Source organism: Microtus pennsylvanicus, chromosome 5, assembly GCF_037038515.1.
Source record: "Microtus pennsylvanicus isolate mMicPen1 chromosome 5, mMicPen1.hap1, whole genome shotgun sequence".
Classification (NCBI taxonomy): Eukaryota; Metazoa; Chordata; class Mammalia; order Rodentia; family Cricetidae; genus Microtus; species Microtus pennsylvanicus.
In genome coordinates this window covers 97,948,843-97,964,433 of record NC_134583.1, presented here as the reverse complement: position 1 = coordinate 97,964,433, position 15,591 = coordinate 97,948,843, and the positions used below count along the sequence as shown (strand labels likewise).

General features: G+C 37.9%; 1 protein-coding gene across 3 annotated transcripts in view; it reads left to right on the top strand.

Moving 5' to 3' along the window:
* The first annotated feature begins 275 nt into the window (after positions 1–275).
* Positions 276–15,591, top strand: part of Vps13a (vacuolar protein sorting 13 homolog A) — a 194,218-nt gene continuing 178,902 nt past the window's right edge. For all 3 annotated transcript variants that reach the window (XM_075973636.1, XM_075973637.1, XM_075973639.1), the window contains exon 1: positions 276–558. In XM_075973636.1, coding sequence (XP_075829751.1) covers positions 459–558 — 100 coding nt within the window. In that variant the 5' untranslated portion in view covers positions 276–458. The remainder of the gene's footprint in view (positions 559–15,591) is intronic.

Here is a 15,591-nt window from a genome sequence, read left to right as displayed (position 1 = left end):
TCGGTTAACACCACGCCCAGCCACCCGGCGCGAGCTCTAGGCTGGTACTCCGGAGGTAATTCCGGGGCGGGGTCTACAAAACCTCGCGGCTCTCGACTGGTTTCCTGTTGCTAAGCGACGGATAGAGGGCGGGGCCGGCGGGAGAGGCGCGGCGTTTGGGGCGTTCGGCCCGCGGGCCACCTGCGGCTGCGCAGCCGTCGTTCCTCCCTCCCCTTCCCTCTCTCCCTCCCTGTCCCGGCCGCGCCTCCGGCTCCGCGTCGGCCACGCCCCCACGCGCTTCCGCGGTGCGCACGCGCGCTGCATGCGGCTACTTAGCCTCTGCGGGTCTCGCGGCAGGGTTGAGTGACCCGGCGGCCGTGGCGCCGCGGCTGGAGGCGGCCGGGAGCCGGTAAAGCCGAGCTGTCTCGAGGAAGGAGCAGCGCGGGGTCGTGCCGCGGTGCTGTCCGCGGCTGAGGAAAATGGTATTCGAGTCCTTGGTCGTGGACGTGTTGAACCGGTTCCTGGGTGACTATGTGGTGAACCTGGACAAGTCTCAGCTCTCTCTGGGCATTTGGAAAGGTAACGGGGGTCTCGATCCCAGTGTCGCGGGAGATGGCGGCGCGGCTTCTCGTGGCTTCGGTCCTTGGCCAGCCCGGCGCCGCCACCTGCAGCTACCCGCCTCGCCCTTGAAGTTATGTAAAGCCGGGCGGCGGTTCCCGGGCGGACGGCGCGAGCTGAAGCCTCCCGTGCCACCCGGTGGGGCCATGCGCCGGTGACCTCTGGCCTCTGCCGGGCGAGGGAGCCATCCCTCTCAGTTTCCCCCTGGGCTGTAACGAAGGTTCCGCCGAGCCCACGGCGTGTCGCACGTGAAGGCCAGGCGCTGTCCGCGAAGACGCCCTTAGTCCTTTCCTGACCTCACTTCGCGGTGCCTTCCTGGACTTGAGGGGTTGCTTAGTTGGGCTAGGCTGGTAACGAGGGCAAGAGAAAAGGAAATCCTCTTCTGTGTTCAGGTCGCAGCCTGGCCAGGTGGGTGTTTGTGGTCCTGAGTAAAAGACTGAGTGAAAAGAAAAAAAAAAAAGAACTTAAAGAAAATGCAGGCAAACAGGCTGTCAGAATATAAATAGCCGTTCTGTATCTCAGCCAACTTAAAGAAGACACGCTGAGCGTCGCTTAGTTCGGAAGGGCTGCATCTACCACTTGATTGCAACGCTTTACCGTATCCAGTGTCTTACATTTAGAGTTTCCATCTGTCTTGTATTATGCTGTGTTTTTTTTTTATGTAGCTACTAGTCGTTTTTGAAGTGTGTGTTCCAGGTCAAAATTAGGGCTAATTATTTGTGTAAAAAGTGTGCGCATTCTCGGGTACGCCTGTCCTCCAGCTTTCCAGAAGTACTCCTTTATTTTAGCTGAGCCTCAGTTTTCAAATAATGTGAGTAAGATATTTAGTTTTATTAAACAAACAAACCCTCTTGTAGTTAGTTGCCTTCCATCTTGATCAAGTGGGCAAACATTGATGCATAAGTGCCGGCACAGCCCGCCTGAGACCAGCTCTTGCAGATTGCTTAATCTGTGCTGCTTCTCAGTTGCAAAGTGAGAAGAACAAAACTGGCCTCTGTACCTCCGAAAGAAGCCTGGAGTGTTGGCTCAGTGTGTGAGAGCACTGGCTGCTTTTCCTGATGACTTGGGTTCAAGTCTCATTGTCCACGCAACAACTCACAACCATCTGTAGTTCCCGAACCAGGGCTTCTGTCATTGTCTTCTGGCTCTTGGGGGCACTGTATGCAAGCATGTGGTGCACAAACCTTCACACAAGTAAAAACACCCACACACATAAAATAAAAATTAAAGAAAAAAATTAAAAAGAACAAGAAGAAAAACTACTTGAATTGTGGCTTGGTTTGTAGTGAAATGTTGCTTTATATACAAGATGCAGGTTTGTGTAGAATACAGCTTATCGAATTTCTGTATTTAAAGTTTACTTCTAGAAAATTCACCTTCATGCATAGTTTTTTTAAATAAATGTTAAGAAGCATATATCCACCATTCCAATACTGGATACGAAAAGGTTTTACAAGCCTACAGCATTTCCTCTTCTATTTTTTTGTAATTGATCCCTCCTCAAGAGGCAACTACTGATGTTTCCTCTCTATGTTGCTTGTTCTAGAGTGTCATAAATGGAATCCTTTGCCTATGTAGCTCTTTCTTTTTGAGATAAGATTTTACTGTGTATCCCTGACTGGCCTGGAACTCTCAGATCCTTTTTGAGGCCTGTGCCACCGCACTTGGCTTCTTCTGTGTAGCCATTTGAGCCAGGCTTCTTAACAGAATGCAGAGAAGTCATCCCTGTACTGCGTATATCACCTTGTCCTGCCGTTCCTGTTCTTCTGAGTGGTGTTTCACTCCATGACTCTTTTTATAAACATAGCTTGGCCGTTTTTTGTAGTATTTCTATTTTGGCAGTTAAAGAAAAGCTGTATCAGGTTTTAGTGTGAACATAAATTATTTCATTGGAGTAAATACCTAACCATGGGGATGTGAGTGGTATTAAACTTGTAACTTTATGAGAAGTAATGTGATATGATTTGGTTATGGTCTGATTGTATTTCCTAAAAGCTCTGTGTTGAAAGCTTAGTCCATATTCGGGTGATGATGTCTTTATAAGTAGGCCTAAGGGGAGATTGTTAACAGTGGCCCCTCACTGGCTTTCAGTTTCCTTTTGTGAGGTTAATCCACTAGTGGTTTGTGTGTGTGTGTGTGTGTAAGTGATTTTTACCATAGCTGCTATTATGCTTTTTGAATTTTCAGCATCCAGAACTGAGTCAAATGTATTGCTTTCTCTGTAAGAATCAGTCTCAAGTGTTTAACTGTGGTAGCCATCCTCGAAGAGTCCGCCTCTCAAACTTAGCCACTACACCTTGACACTGGTTGCTGAAATGGGTATATTATTTTGCACTTTGACCAGTTTTGTATCAGGATTTAGTTGTACATTATTCTAATGAGCATTTGGTATTTTTGCTTTGAAAAAGTTCTTTTTTGGGGGGAGATATTTGCATGTGGTATGCATGTGTTTAGGGGTGTTTGCATATGTAAGTGGTCCCCAATTGGTGTTACTGTTTGGAAAGGATTAGGAGGTATGGTCTTGGAGGAGGTGTGTCACTAGAGCCTGATTTTGATGTTTGAAAAGATCCCCAGTGCCTCTGCCTGGTGGTTATGGATAAATATGTGAGCTCTTAGATGTTCCCTTACTCTCCCATTATGGGAGAAACTGTATACCAAATAAAAAATTTGTTTTATTTTATTTTATAAGCTTGTTCTGGGGAACCCTTAGACTACCTTTGGAGGATGCAATTACAGGTGGGCCTTGATGCCCACCCAGCATTTATGCAGCTTCTGGGGAACTCTGGCTTTCAAGTTTGTGTAGTAAGCACTTTTTGCTTGCTAAGCCATCTTCATATCCCTATTAAAAAGATATCCCAGTAGGTATGTAGTGTTAAAGCATCATGACTTTAATTTGCAGCTCCCTTGTAATGATGTTGGGTATATTTTCATGATTATTTTTTCTGTTTATTTTTGTCAATGAAATGGCCATATCTTTTGTTTAAGTTGGATTGTTTGGTCCTCTTTTCCTATTTGGATTTAATTTATGTATCATAAAATTCTTTTGTAATTCTACAATCCAATGAGTATTTTTTTAATGTAACAGTTGTACAGCCATCACCACTAATTCTAGAACATTTAGCGCCCATCCCCATCAAGAAAAAAAAATCCTCAAGCAGACATTCCCCATTCTTAATCCATGAGCACCCACCCCCCCTCTGGTAGCCATTAGTTTTTCTGTCTTTATGAGTTTGCTGATTCTGGACATTTAGTTTAAATGTAGTCATATGGTGCCCATCCTTTTGTTTCTTGCTTCCTCAATTTCAGATATTTTAGAGCTCTTTATATTGAAGGATGGAATGAATAGTATTCTGTTTCACCAGTTGAACATTTAGATTGTTTCCAACTTTTTGTTTATTATAGTTAATACTACTATGAACATTCATGTGAAAGTTTCTTAGAAGGTATGTTTCAAATTCCCATTACTAAGCTGGTGTGGTAATCTTAGCACTGGGGAGGCAAAGATGGATCCCTGAGTTCAAGACCAGCCTGTTCTACAGATGGAGTTCTAGGACAGCCAAGGCTTCACAGAGAAACCCTGTCTTAAAAAAAAAAAACCAAACAAACAATAAGTAAATAAATAAAATTCCCACTGGTAAATATATATAAGTGGAGTTTCTAAGTCATGTGGTGATGTAAGAAATCAGTTGTATTTTGATAAATGAAACTGAAAGCTTTAAAAATAGGTCTCCTGAGAATTTCAAAAGTAGCAACTCTAGTTAAACTTAGGCTTTAAAAAATTTTATTGAAAATTTTGATAATGAAAATTAGATTGTGTATAAAAAATTTAAGATGATGGTGTGCTGGTTAGTTTTATGTCTGCTTGACACAAGGTAGAGTTATGTTAAAGGAGAGAACCTCTATTAAGAAAATGTCTCCATAAGATCCAGCTGTATGGCATTTTCTTAACTAGTGATTGATGAAGGAGGGTCCAGCCCATTGTGGGTGGTGCTGCCCCTGGGCTGGTGGTCCTGAGTTCTGTAAGAAAGAAGACTGAGCAAGCCATGGGGAAACAAGGCAGTAAGCAGCACCCTTCCATAGCCTCTGTATCAGCTCCTGTCTCCAGGTTCCTGCCTTGTGTGAGTTCCTGTCCTGATTTTCTTTGTTGATAAACAATGATATGGAAGAATAAACCGAAACAAACAAAAAAAAAAACCTTTTCTTTCTCAGCTTGCTTTTGGACATGGTGTTTCATCACAGCAATAATACAAATGGGCTTAGAACTTTATGTTCTAATGTCGGAGGGGCCCATTAATGGTTATAAATAAGGTTTCTCTGTAATCCAGCTAATTTAACTATTATCATAATGCTACTAATTTGTGTTGCTCTGATATTTGTTTCTGAAATGGTTCCTTGGAGACCAGAACCTATTTTCTCACAGAAACATTGTAATATAAGATATGAGAAGTGTCCAAGCATTTCTGACAGAGTAGGAAAGGAGTGCCTTAATAGAAGATCAACTACAGTAAGTAGACTGTGATAGAGCTCTCTGCTTTGTATAAGGGGAAAAAGGAATTGGACTGCATTCTTAGACTGATTCTTGGCAGATTTTGATGTTGCTGTAATTTTTATATACTCATTTACATTTCTTCACCCTTCTCATATATTATTTAGTTAGAAATTGTTTTATTTCTTAGGTTTGTCTTAGAGTCTTTAGAAATCTAGCATTTTACTTATTTCTGTCAAGATCTAGGCTGTGTTAGAATAAGCCTAGAGGCTTGATAGAGTATACAGTTTTGAATCCCCCCTCAGCAGTTATAATTGTTTTGAAGTCAGAGACTGCCTGCCCCCCTCTATTCTTCTTAAAAGAAGTGTCTATTCTAATTGTTTGCTCATTTTTGGACAGGATTACTTGCTCATTTGTATTCTTTCTTGTGTGTGTATGTGAGTGTATGCATGTAATGGTTGCAGACGGGTGTACAGCTAGGTGTACTTGCACTTGTGCGCACTTGCTTCTAGAGGCCAGAGGCAAACCTTTTTTGTTCCTTAAGCTGTGCCCTCCATTGTTGTTTGAGACTGTTCGGACCATCTTACAGAAGATGACTCCCTCTTAAGTGCTGTGAGAATATGCTGGGAAGCACAGAGAACTTCTCCAGACCCACTTTACTATTGTAGATCCAAATTATTTTGTCTGTTCAGGCTAGTATTTCTGTGAGGTGCCAGATTCTCTGTGGTAGTGACCCATGCTGGGATTCTTCCCCCTTTCCTTCCCCCACATTTTGTTTCTCTCCTGATCTTGCACTCTCCAAAGTCTTGAGTTTTTCCTGAGAAAGAGAATTTCTGTTTACTGTAGAACGTCAGCATTCTCCCACATCCACCCATTATGATAAACCACTGTTTTTCAGTTGTTTTGATTGTATCTTATAAAGTGATATGGAGAAAGGAGCAAGAGCTGGCTAGCTACCTCTAATCTTTAATCTCCACATTGACTCCACTTTAACTCAAGCCTGATCAAGAAACAGAATATGATTGTCAACAGAAAAAAACAATCTTTTCTGGCTCTTCCCTCTAATTCCTACTCATCACCAGATGCAGTTACTATTTTGATTTTTAAAACCAAGCTATACACATCTGCTTTATTTTATTGAGACAGAGTTTTACTCTGTTACCTAGGCTTTATAGCTTGTCTGGCCCTGAATTCACAACCATCCTCCTGCCTTAGCCTCCCAAGTGTGTGTGTGTGTAGAAATTATAGGGGTACATCATCATATCTAACTTCTTTTATACTTACTTTGTAATATTTTTTCTCTTTCAAGAATGTGGATTGGGGGGCTGGAAAGATGATTCAGTGGTTAAGAGCACGGCCTGCTCTTCAAAGGTCCTGAGTTCAATTCCCAGCAACCACATGGTGACTCACAACCATCTGTAATGAGATCTGGTGCCCTCTTCTGGCCTGCAGGCATACACTCAGGCAGAATACTGTATACATAATAAATAAGTCTTAAAAAAAAAGAAAGTGGATTGGATTTTTCAGATTGTTTTCTACATTGGTTAATTGTTGATATGATTACAGTATTTCTTATTTAGCTTGTTGATATTATTTATTATATGGATTATTTTCCACATATTGAATTAGACTTGTATTTTGTGGATTATGATATTTTGAATTCATTTTACTTATATTTTGATGAGAATCTTTACATCTGTTCATGAAAGATCTTAGTTTCCTGTTTCTCTTGTAATGACCTCATCTAGTTTTGGTCTTAGGGTAATGCTGGCCTCATAAATTTAGATGCAGTTCTCCTTTTTCTATTTTCTGGTATTTGCTATGTAGACCAAGGTGGCATAGATGAGAGGTACCTTCCCAATGGTGGGATTAAGGGGATGCACCACCATGCCTGGGCTGAAGTGAAAGTTAGACGACTGATTTTAGGTTTTGCTTTTCTAACTCTGCATTCAGTGCTAAAGTTCTCTCTATAAGGTTTGCCTTTTCTTATATATATATTTTTTTTGCTAAGTTGTATTTTCCTATGATTGAAAATTTTCAACACTTTTTTTCAGGACTTCTTTGACATAGCATTATTTATAACTAGAACTTTGAAATGTTTTGTAATACGCCCTCCTCCCCCTCTAATTTTCTTCCATTAGGCTAATTTTTAGTTCAGATTGTGATTTTAGTATAACTTCTATTTTTTTCAGACTTGTTCAGCTACAGATCTGTTTTATAGACTGGAGTAAATCTTATTATGTCGATCAGTGCTGCATATGTGCTCCAGAAGAATGTGTAGTCTGCTGTTGGATGAAATGTTCCGTAAATGTCAGTTAGATCCAGTGTTGGAATGCTGTTCAGTTCAAGTGTGTCTGTATGTTCTTCCCTAAATGTGTGTATAATTGATACTAGTTATCTAGGTCTTTACCAGTAATAGTGGATTTGCCTTTTTCCAATTGTACTTCTGTCAGTTTTGACTCGTGTATTTTGACACTGTTGTCAGGCACATATATATTGAGGAATGCATTACATAATTTTACTTGGGAGATGACAAAAAAATGCTTATTTGCTCCAAATATGCCATCAGCGACAGTGACAGACTAAGGAAAAGAGTCCTCCCAGGTTCAATGCTCATGACTACGTGAGCTCTTACTTCAAAAGGAAATACGAGAGTTTATTCTGAGCCAAATATGAGTGATCATGGCCTTGAAACCATAGATTCTGGTTGCCTCAAATAATGTGTTCTATGTGGATGCTGTCATGTGAACTTTTATGGTTCCAGAACAAAAGAAAGTCACAAATCAAAGCATTTACAGCTGATAGGCAGACAAGTTGCAGCAGAGCGTGGACAGTTCTGCTACAGATTTTTATTTTACTTTAGTTTTAAGCTGAGCAAAATTAGATATATTAAGGGAAACGGAGGAAAACTTCCGTGAGTGGGAGGGATTCTAGAGGAGGAGCATCTTCTGCTAGAGATTCTAGATTTATCTGATGATGATCTCAGTTTTGGGGTTGGTAGAAACCAGTGCACATAAAATAAAAATAGATAAATAATTTTTAAAATGATATGAAAGAAGAACAGAGAATTTACACAAAGACATTAAATATTTGAAGAATAATATTTGTTATGTTATTTTGCAAGAGAGTTTATTTCATATACTCCTCGTGGATGTTGTATCTGAGGTGAAACCTAAGAAAAGGAAGCTTCTATGGGAAGCAGGAGAGCCAGAGATGGGGCCATGAGGAAGAAGAGAGAGGTTCTTCCTATCCAGGGAATAGTGTCTCAAGATGACTTGTGGAGTGGTTGGCAATTTGGGATATTTTTAGTACATATTTTGTACAGATTTTTTTTGCCAGATTTTTGCTGTATTATTTGTTTTGAGATAGAATATTACTAATATAATCCCTTGGCTGGCCTGGATTTTGCAGTGTAGACCAGACTGTACTTGGATATTTGTCAGTTTTTAATGAATATAAGTGTGAGAGGACAGTTTTCTACTGACTTTATCAAATTAAAATTTTAGTGTTTCCTGTGATTTCGTAAATTTACAGGGTAGTGGGTTTTATTTTTAGATGATTAAGCACTGCATTCTTTTATGACTGTGGAAAATATATAGACCTCCTTTTTTCACATTGGAAATGCTTTTTCTTTTCTTTGATTGTGTTATGCAGATCCCCTTACGGGTGAAATGAATTCTTTTGGCATTTCAGAAATTAGAGTCCTTTATAGCACTTAGTTTTTACTCCATGCTCTTTAGGAGCTTGTATTGAGCCATAGGGATGTGGTAAGACCGTTGTCTTATAAATCAGAAGTCGTTGATGCTCAGTGGTAGAGCACTTTCGTAACACATGTGAGGCCAGATGCTCAATTCCCAGTACCAGGGGGAAATAGTTGATTTTGTTTCATTGTTAAAAAAATACTTGTATTTTTATGTTATGGCATTTGGATAAAACATAATCATTGGGTTTTAAATGACTGATTTATAACAGTAAAAGCATAAAGACCATATTTTCTAAACTGTTTTGCAAATGTAAAACCATAGTGTTGTAAGAAAGACTTTGGTTTTATTAGCATTGTATTTAACTTTAACTTAAAGAAATTTTAAGAAATTTAAATTATAGTAAACTTGATAATACTCATGCAGTCTTTAAATATTAACTTTATAACCCTTCAGATGACATATTTCTAGCTTTCTAGTTTTGTCCCCACATTTCTATTTACTTTTTATCTTCAGTTTCTATTTATTTACTTATTATTGTGTGTTTAAGAGTGGTTTTGTGCATATCAAGGGTGTGGATGCAGAGGTCAGAGGACAACTTTGAGGAGTTGGTTCTTTCCTTCCTGAGGGTCAGATCCAGCTCAAGCACTTTCAATTGCTGAGTTACTTCATCAGACTTGTTGGGGTGGGGGGTGGAGAGTGACAGAGTCTCATGGAGCCTAGGTTAACCTCCAGTTCCTAGGTGGATACGGATGATCTTGAATTCCTGATCCTGCCTCCCTTCCCAAGTGCTGGGATCATAGGTATACTAGGATTTACAGGACTAGCTTCCTTTTCCTTTGTGGAAAAATCATATGCTTTAGTATAAAGTCTCCTTTTATATAAATAAGTTCTTTCTTATCTAAAAGCATCTCCTTTTTTTTAAAACCTCCTTTCCAAAAACATCCCATATCTTTAACCTTTCCTATCTCTTTTTGACCTCGTTGTTTCCTTTTTATTTTGTTTTTTTTCTTTATGTGAAAAATTTTGAATTTAGATTTTTTTAAAACAAAATAACTAATAAAACCTCAAGAAGCTGTGTCTGAAAATAGGCCAAACATATTAGTATTTTTATATAAAAACCAGAATTAACTAATCATTAGATTTGTTAAAGTCCTATTATAACAGATACTTAAAATGCCTTTTCTAAAAGGCAAGGACTTCACCTGGACCTGTAAGGCAAGCAAAAGCAGTACCAAAGCCTGAGTGCTCTGGTTTGACTCCACATCTCTTTAGTTTTGGGTCAGATTCCTATTTGACTCTGCATGGGCGTCTCTTAAGGATGGTCTTCATCCAGTCTATTTCATCGCCTTTCAGCACAACACAGAAAAATCACAGTCCTAAACCTGCAGTCACACTGTATTTCAGGAACAGCAAAGCTTCCTTATATGAAGGACAAATCTGTACCTTCAGGCAGAAGTAACTGTTTCAGGATCAGCTTGTTATTTCAAGCCACAAGGACTTCTTAGGACAACCTAGTAGAACAAGAACTTAATACTTGAGACCAGACCTTGTGTCATGCGTAATCATGTCTACCTTTTGTCTTTGTCCCAGTTTTGAAAATGTTTACGTAAAGGTTTATGGTTCCTCTGAAGACGGTTACTATACCTGATTTATTTGTCCCTCTCAATGTGGTCATATTGATCAGATTTCTCAGTCCCTTATCATTGTTTGTCTCTTTAATCAACATATTGGGAGAGGTGACCAGGTCTGACTTTGGACTATTGGAACTGGGGCTTTTACTTAACATTTCTGTTATATTGTGAACTAGAAGGAATTTTTTTCTAAGGTTACACCAGAACTTACTGATAAGCCAATTTGAATCAAATCATTCTTGGGGGTGAGTGTGTAGGCAGAAGTTCTGTCCTTCCCGGTCCTGTAGCTAGTCAGTCCCAAAGAAACACACAGAGGCTTATATTTATTATAAATTATTTGGCCTATTAGTTCAGACTTGTTATAATTAACTCTTGCAACTTAAATTAACCTGTAATTCTTATCTATGTTTAGCTACGTGGTTTGGTACCTTTTCTCTGTAAGGCATTCCTCTATATCTAGATGACAACTGCATCTCTGCCTTTCCTCTTCCCAGTATTCTTAGTCTGGTTGCCCCACCTGGCTACTGGCCAATCAACATTTTTTTAAACCAAGAGTGACAAATCTTCGCAGTGTACAAAAGCATTATCCCACAGCATGTGGGATTTTGTTATATAAATATATCACATAGCATTTATCTAAAGGTTACTATATAGGAACATAAACTGTTAAACCTAGATGTTATAACCTTTATGCCATAAAACTTAAAATCATCAAGCAAAGAAAAATAATTTTGAAAGATGTGTCTAACGGTATAATTGAATGAAATAAGATCCTCTGCTATCTTAATTTCTTCTGTTCCTGTTGCTGTGATAAAATACTCTGAAAAATCTTTAAGGAAAGAGGGCTTATTTGACTCAGAGTTCCAGGTTATGGTCTGTCATAGTGGATAAATCACAATGGCAGGAGCTTGAGGGAGTTAGGAGAGCACTGCTCAATGTAAAGAAAATTTATAATTATCATCAAGTCATGATTGGTGTATCCTGTGAGGCTTGATCGTCTCAGGCAGCAGTCTTGAATCTGTTCTTGATGTAGAATTCTGACATCTGATTTTAGCCATTCTGACAGGTGTAAGATGGTATCTCAAAGTTGTTTTGATTTGCATTTCCCTGATCGCTAAGGAGGTTGAGCATGACCTTAAGTGTCTTTTGGCCATTTGAACTTCTTCTGTTGAGAATTCTCTGTTCAGTTCAGTGCCCCATCAGTTAAACCAAAGAGGAGGTTTGGGTCTCTGAAAGAACTCACCAACATATGCTTAAGCAAGCAGAGTGAATGATTGGACACAAACATCTTGTACAGGTACCTGCCGCCAAACTAGGTGACTTGTCTGGTGAAAGTGGATTTTCCTTTCTTGGGCCCTTATTTTCAGGCCTCAAAACTTTTAGGTTATAGCTCTTTTTTTTTTTCTCTTTGTTTTCTCTCTTTCTTTCTTTTTTTTTTTTTTTGGACTGGAAGGAGTATAGTTTAATAAATACTGTTTAAATTTCTAGGAAAAAAAAAGTACTTTGTATGTATTTAATGTGTTTCATAGTATACAAAATAAATGAGGACTAAAAACTCCTCTTAGAAGAACAATTCAATGACATTTTATATGCTATGCAGTAGTTGACACAAAATGAATAATAGGCTTATATTTATTTCTCCAGCAATAAAATTATTAGAAAAAATATTTTGTGAAAGTTCTAGTAAGGTTAGGAAAAGAATTCTTAAATCAGTTACCAAAGTGAAAATTCAATGTAGAATTGTTTGTAAATGTAATTCATTAAAACTAAGACTTCTGGTATTTGGAGATATTTTGAAGACAAACACTGGACACCTACTAGAGAAATATTTGCAAGTCATATATATGACAGTAATGTACATTTGCAAAATATTTAAAGCTCACAAATTCAGTTGTCAACTTAAACATCAGGCATTCCTCATGTTCTCCAAATAGCTTGCAGGTTAAAGTATCATAATTATAAAATACAAATCCAGATAAGTACCAGATGGTATGTGCTTTTTACTGTTGCCCCCTCCCACCCATCAAGTAATTTTTCCACTTCTTTGAAGAAAATAAAATATATAAAAACAGAGTCCTAGAAAATGTGTTTTATGGAATTTGAAAAATATATGTACATTAAAATGCAGATGAAGAGATGAACAAATTCATTGCTTGTTAACTGAACAACATGTCTTTATATATTTATTGGATATCTTAAATTAAGAAGACTTTGTCAAATATATTGGTGAAGAAATTAAGAAACTAAATTTCTCTCATATACATGGTGAGAACATAAAATCGACAACTTGTAAAAGTCGCTTGAATATTTCTGACAGTAAACACTAATTTACTACTTAGTGGATATTACACACTTAAAAATTTGCGCAAGAGAGATAGAAGCTCATGTTCATATGAAAATCTATATGTCAAACATCATAGATGCTTTTTCTAAGAACAAACACCGGAATAAACAAATCATAGATACTATTAAAGTTAATAAGGTTTTTAAAGGATGCAATTGAAATGGATGCAAAAATAACTAAACTTAGTGAAATCACCCAGAAAGATACCAATACATGGTTTTAAGAATATGAATTTCTTAAATTCACACTAATAGGAAAGAGAAATCACTAGGTTGGGTAGATGTTTGACAGAAGATGGACCTTTTCTTTGCTTAAGTATCTTCTCAAAATATGAAAGTTCTTATTCCCAGTATTTTAGAATTTGGCTACTTTGGTGTTACAACATTTAAATAGATAGCCAACTTAAAAATCAGGATAAGATTGGATCTCATATAACATAAAATATCTTTTGTACCAGCAGCAGAACTTAGAGCCATATTGGGGAACAATGTGAAGGTTATAGAGAAGTCTCAGAAGAAAGCAAACCCATCTTGTTCATGGTCATGGATTCCTTCTCCCAGAATTTAGAGAAAGCATGTCTTTACTACTGTTATGGCAGGGTAGCAGTTGAGATCTGAGGGAGCTATAGAACCCCACTCTAACTTTAGTGACTGATTATGGCAGACAGCGTGGATGGTCTGTAATTCAAATATGTTCTAGTTGTTTTTGGCAAAGCATTCTTTTATTTAAAAAATGTCAAAAATGTAAATCCTTAAAAGAGCATCACTTTTCATACAACATATAAAAACTATTTTGTAGTATTATTTATAAATGCAGCGGCCATTATAATGAAGCCATGTGGATTAGAAACTAAAGAGAAATTTCTGTTCCTCTTTATTTTATTTTATCAGTTCCTCTTTATTTTATCTTTTTTACTGTTTTTATTGAGTTATACATTCTTCTCTGCTCTCCTCTCTTTTTTCTCTCTCCTTTTCTATCCTCTCCCATGATGCCCACTCTCCCAGTTTACTCAGGAGATCTTGTCTTTTTCACCTTCCTATGTAGATTCATGTATGTCTCTCTTAGGGTCCTCTTTGTAGTCTAATTTCTCTGGAATTGTGGCTTGGAGGCTGGTTTTTCTTTGCTTTATGTGTAAAAGCCATTTATGAGTGAATGCATATTAGGTCTTTCTGAGTCACCTCCCTCAATGTTGTTTTTTCTAGATCTGTCCATTTGCCTGCAAATTTCAAGATGCCATTGTTTTTTACTCCATTGTATAAATGTACCACATTTTCTTTATCCATTCTTTAGTTGAGGGGCATCTAGGTTGTTTCCAGGTTCTGGCTTTTACAAAATAATGCTACTATGAACATAGTTGAACACATGTCCTTGTGATATGATTGAGCATCTTTGGGGTATATACCCAACAGCGGTATTGCTGAGTCTTGAAGTAGATTGTTTCCTAATTTTCTGAGAAATCACCATATTGATTTCCAAAGTGGCTGTACAAGTTTGCACTCTCACCAATGGAGGAGTGTTTCCTTATTCTACATCCTTTCCAGCATAAGCTGTCATCAGTGTTTTTGATCTTGGACATTCTGACAGGTGTAAGATGGAATGGAAAAAAAAAGTTTTTTGCATTCTCTGGTTTTCATTGAACATTTCATATAAGTTTTGTTTTTTCTTTCATATTGATTATACTTTAAATGTTGTCTTAGAGTTTGTGGTATTCACTTAAATCTAATCTAAGTCCATTCAGATGACATTCCACTGCTTCATGGGTAACAGCAATACCAGTACCTTCTAGAAACGTGTTTTCATTTTCACCTGAGGAGTGAGCTAGTGCATTGTTGCTGTTCATGTTCAGAACAAACAACTTTCCATTAGCTTATTTAAAAATAATGAAAATAAAAGATTAGATTTTACCCTCATTACTTCTTTAATTTTCCTTTTCTCTTAAATCCATTTTTAGCACTCTCTTTAAGTGAGTCTACTGGCAGTATTTCTTGTTAATTTTTATTCATATGAGAGTTTTCAGGTTTTTTTTGGAGCCTGACCCCATTTGAAAAATTATGGAGCTACAATATATATGTTTACCATATATAGATACATTATATATAAACACACTATATATGTTAGGCAGGGTGGCTTGAAGACACCGAAATTCCCTTGGCTCTGCCTCCCAAATCCTGGGATCAAAGGTTTGTGCCACCATGCTAGTTTCAATATTTATGTCCTTAACTATGTTACATGTGTATACCTCAATGTCACTAAATTCACAGTGTATTAGAGCATTCAAAGCTATCTACCTGTAGAGCAGTAATAACTCATACTCTACTATCTTCAGACCCTGGTAGTGATTGTATTTGCCCTGTATTTTACTAGCTTCTTTCAATGTGTCCTTACAGTTTATCTGTTTTGTAGCATGAATTTAAATCATTTTTTAAAAAAAATGAATAATCCTCTCTCTCTCTCTCTCTCTCTGTGTGTGTGTGTGTGTGTGTGTGAGAGAGAGAGAGAGAGAGAGAGAGAGAGAGAGAGAGAGAGAGAGAGAGAGAGAGGTTTTTTTCTCCATCTGTTGATGAGTAAATGAGTTACTCTGTCCTTTGGAATAATGCTACTGTGAATGTGACTATTTTTCTTCTCATCCCTGCTTTCAGATACCTTGGTTACAAACCTAGAAGTAGAATTAATGAATCATATTCCCACTTGTCTTTGTGTTTTGATTATCTGCTTATAATTTCTTTTCCTGTGCTTTTGCTTTTTAGCTTAATGTGTGCCTTTAACACAGCATATTATTGGATACTGTTTATCCATTGACTAGATCCATTCTGCCAGTTTATGTCTGTT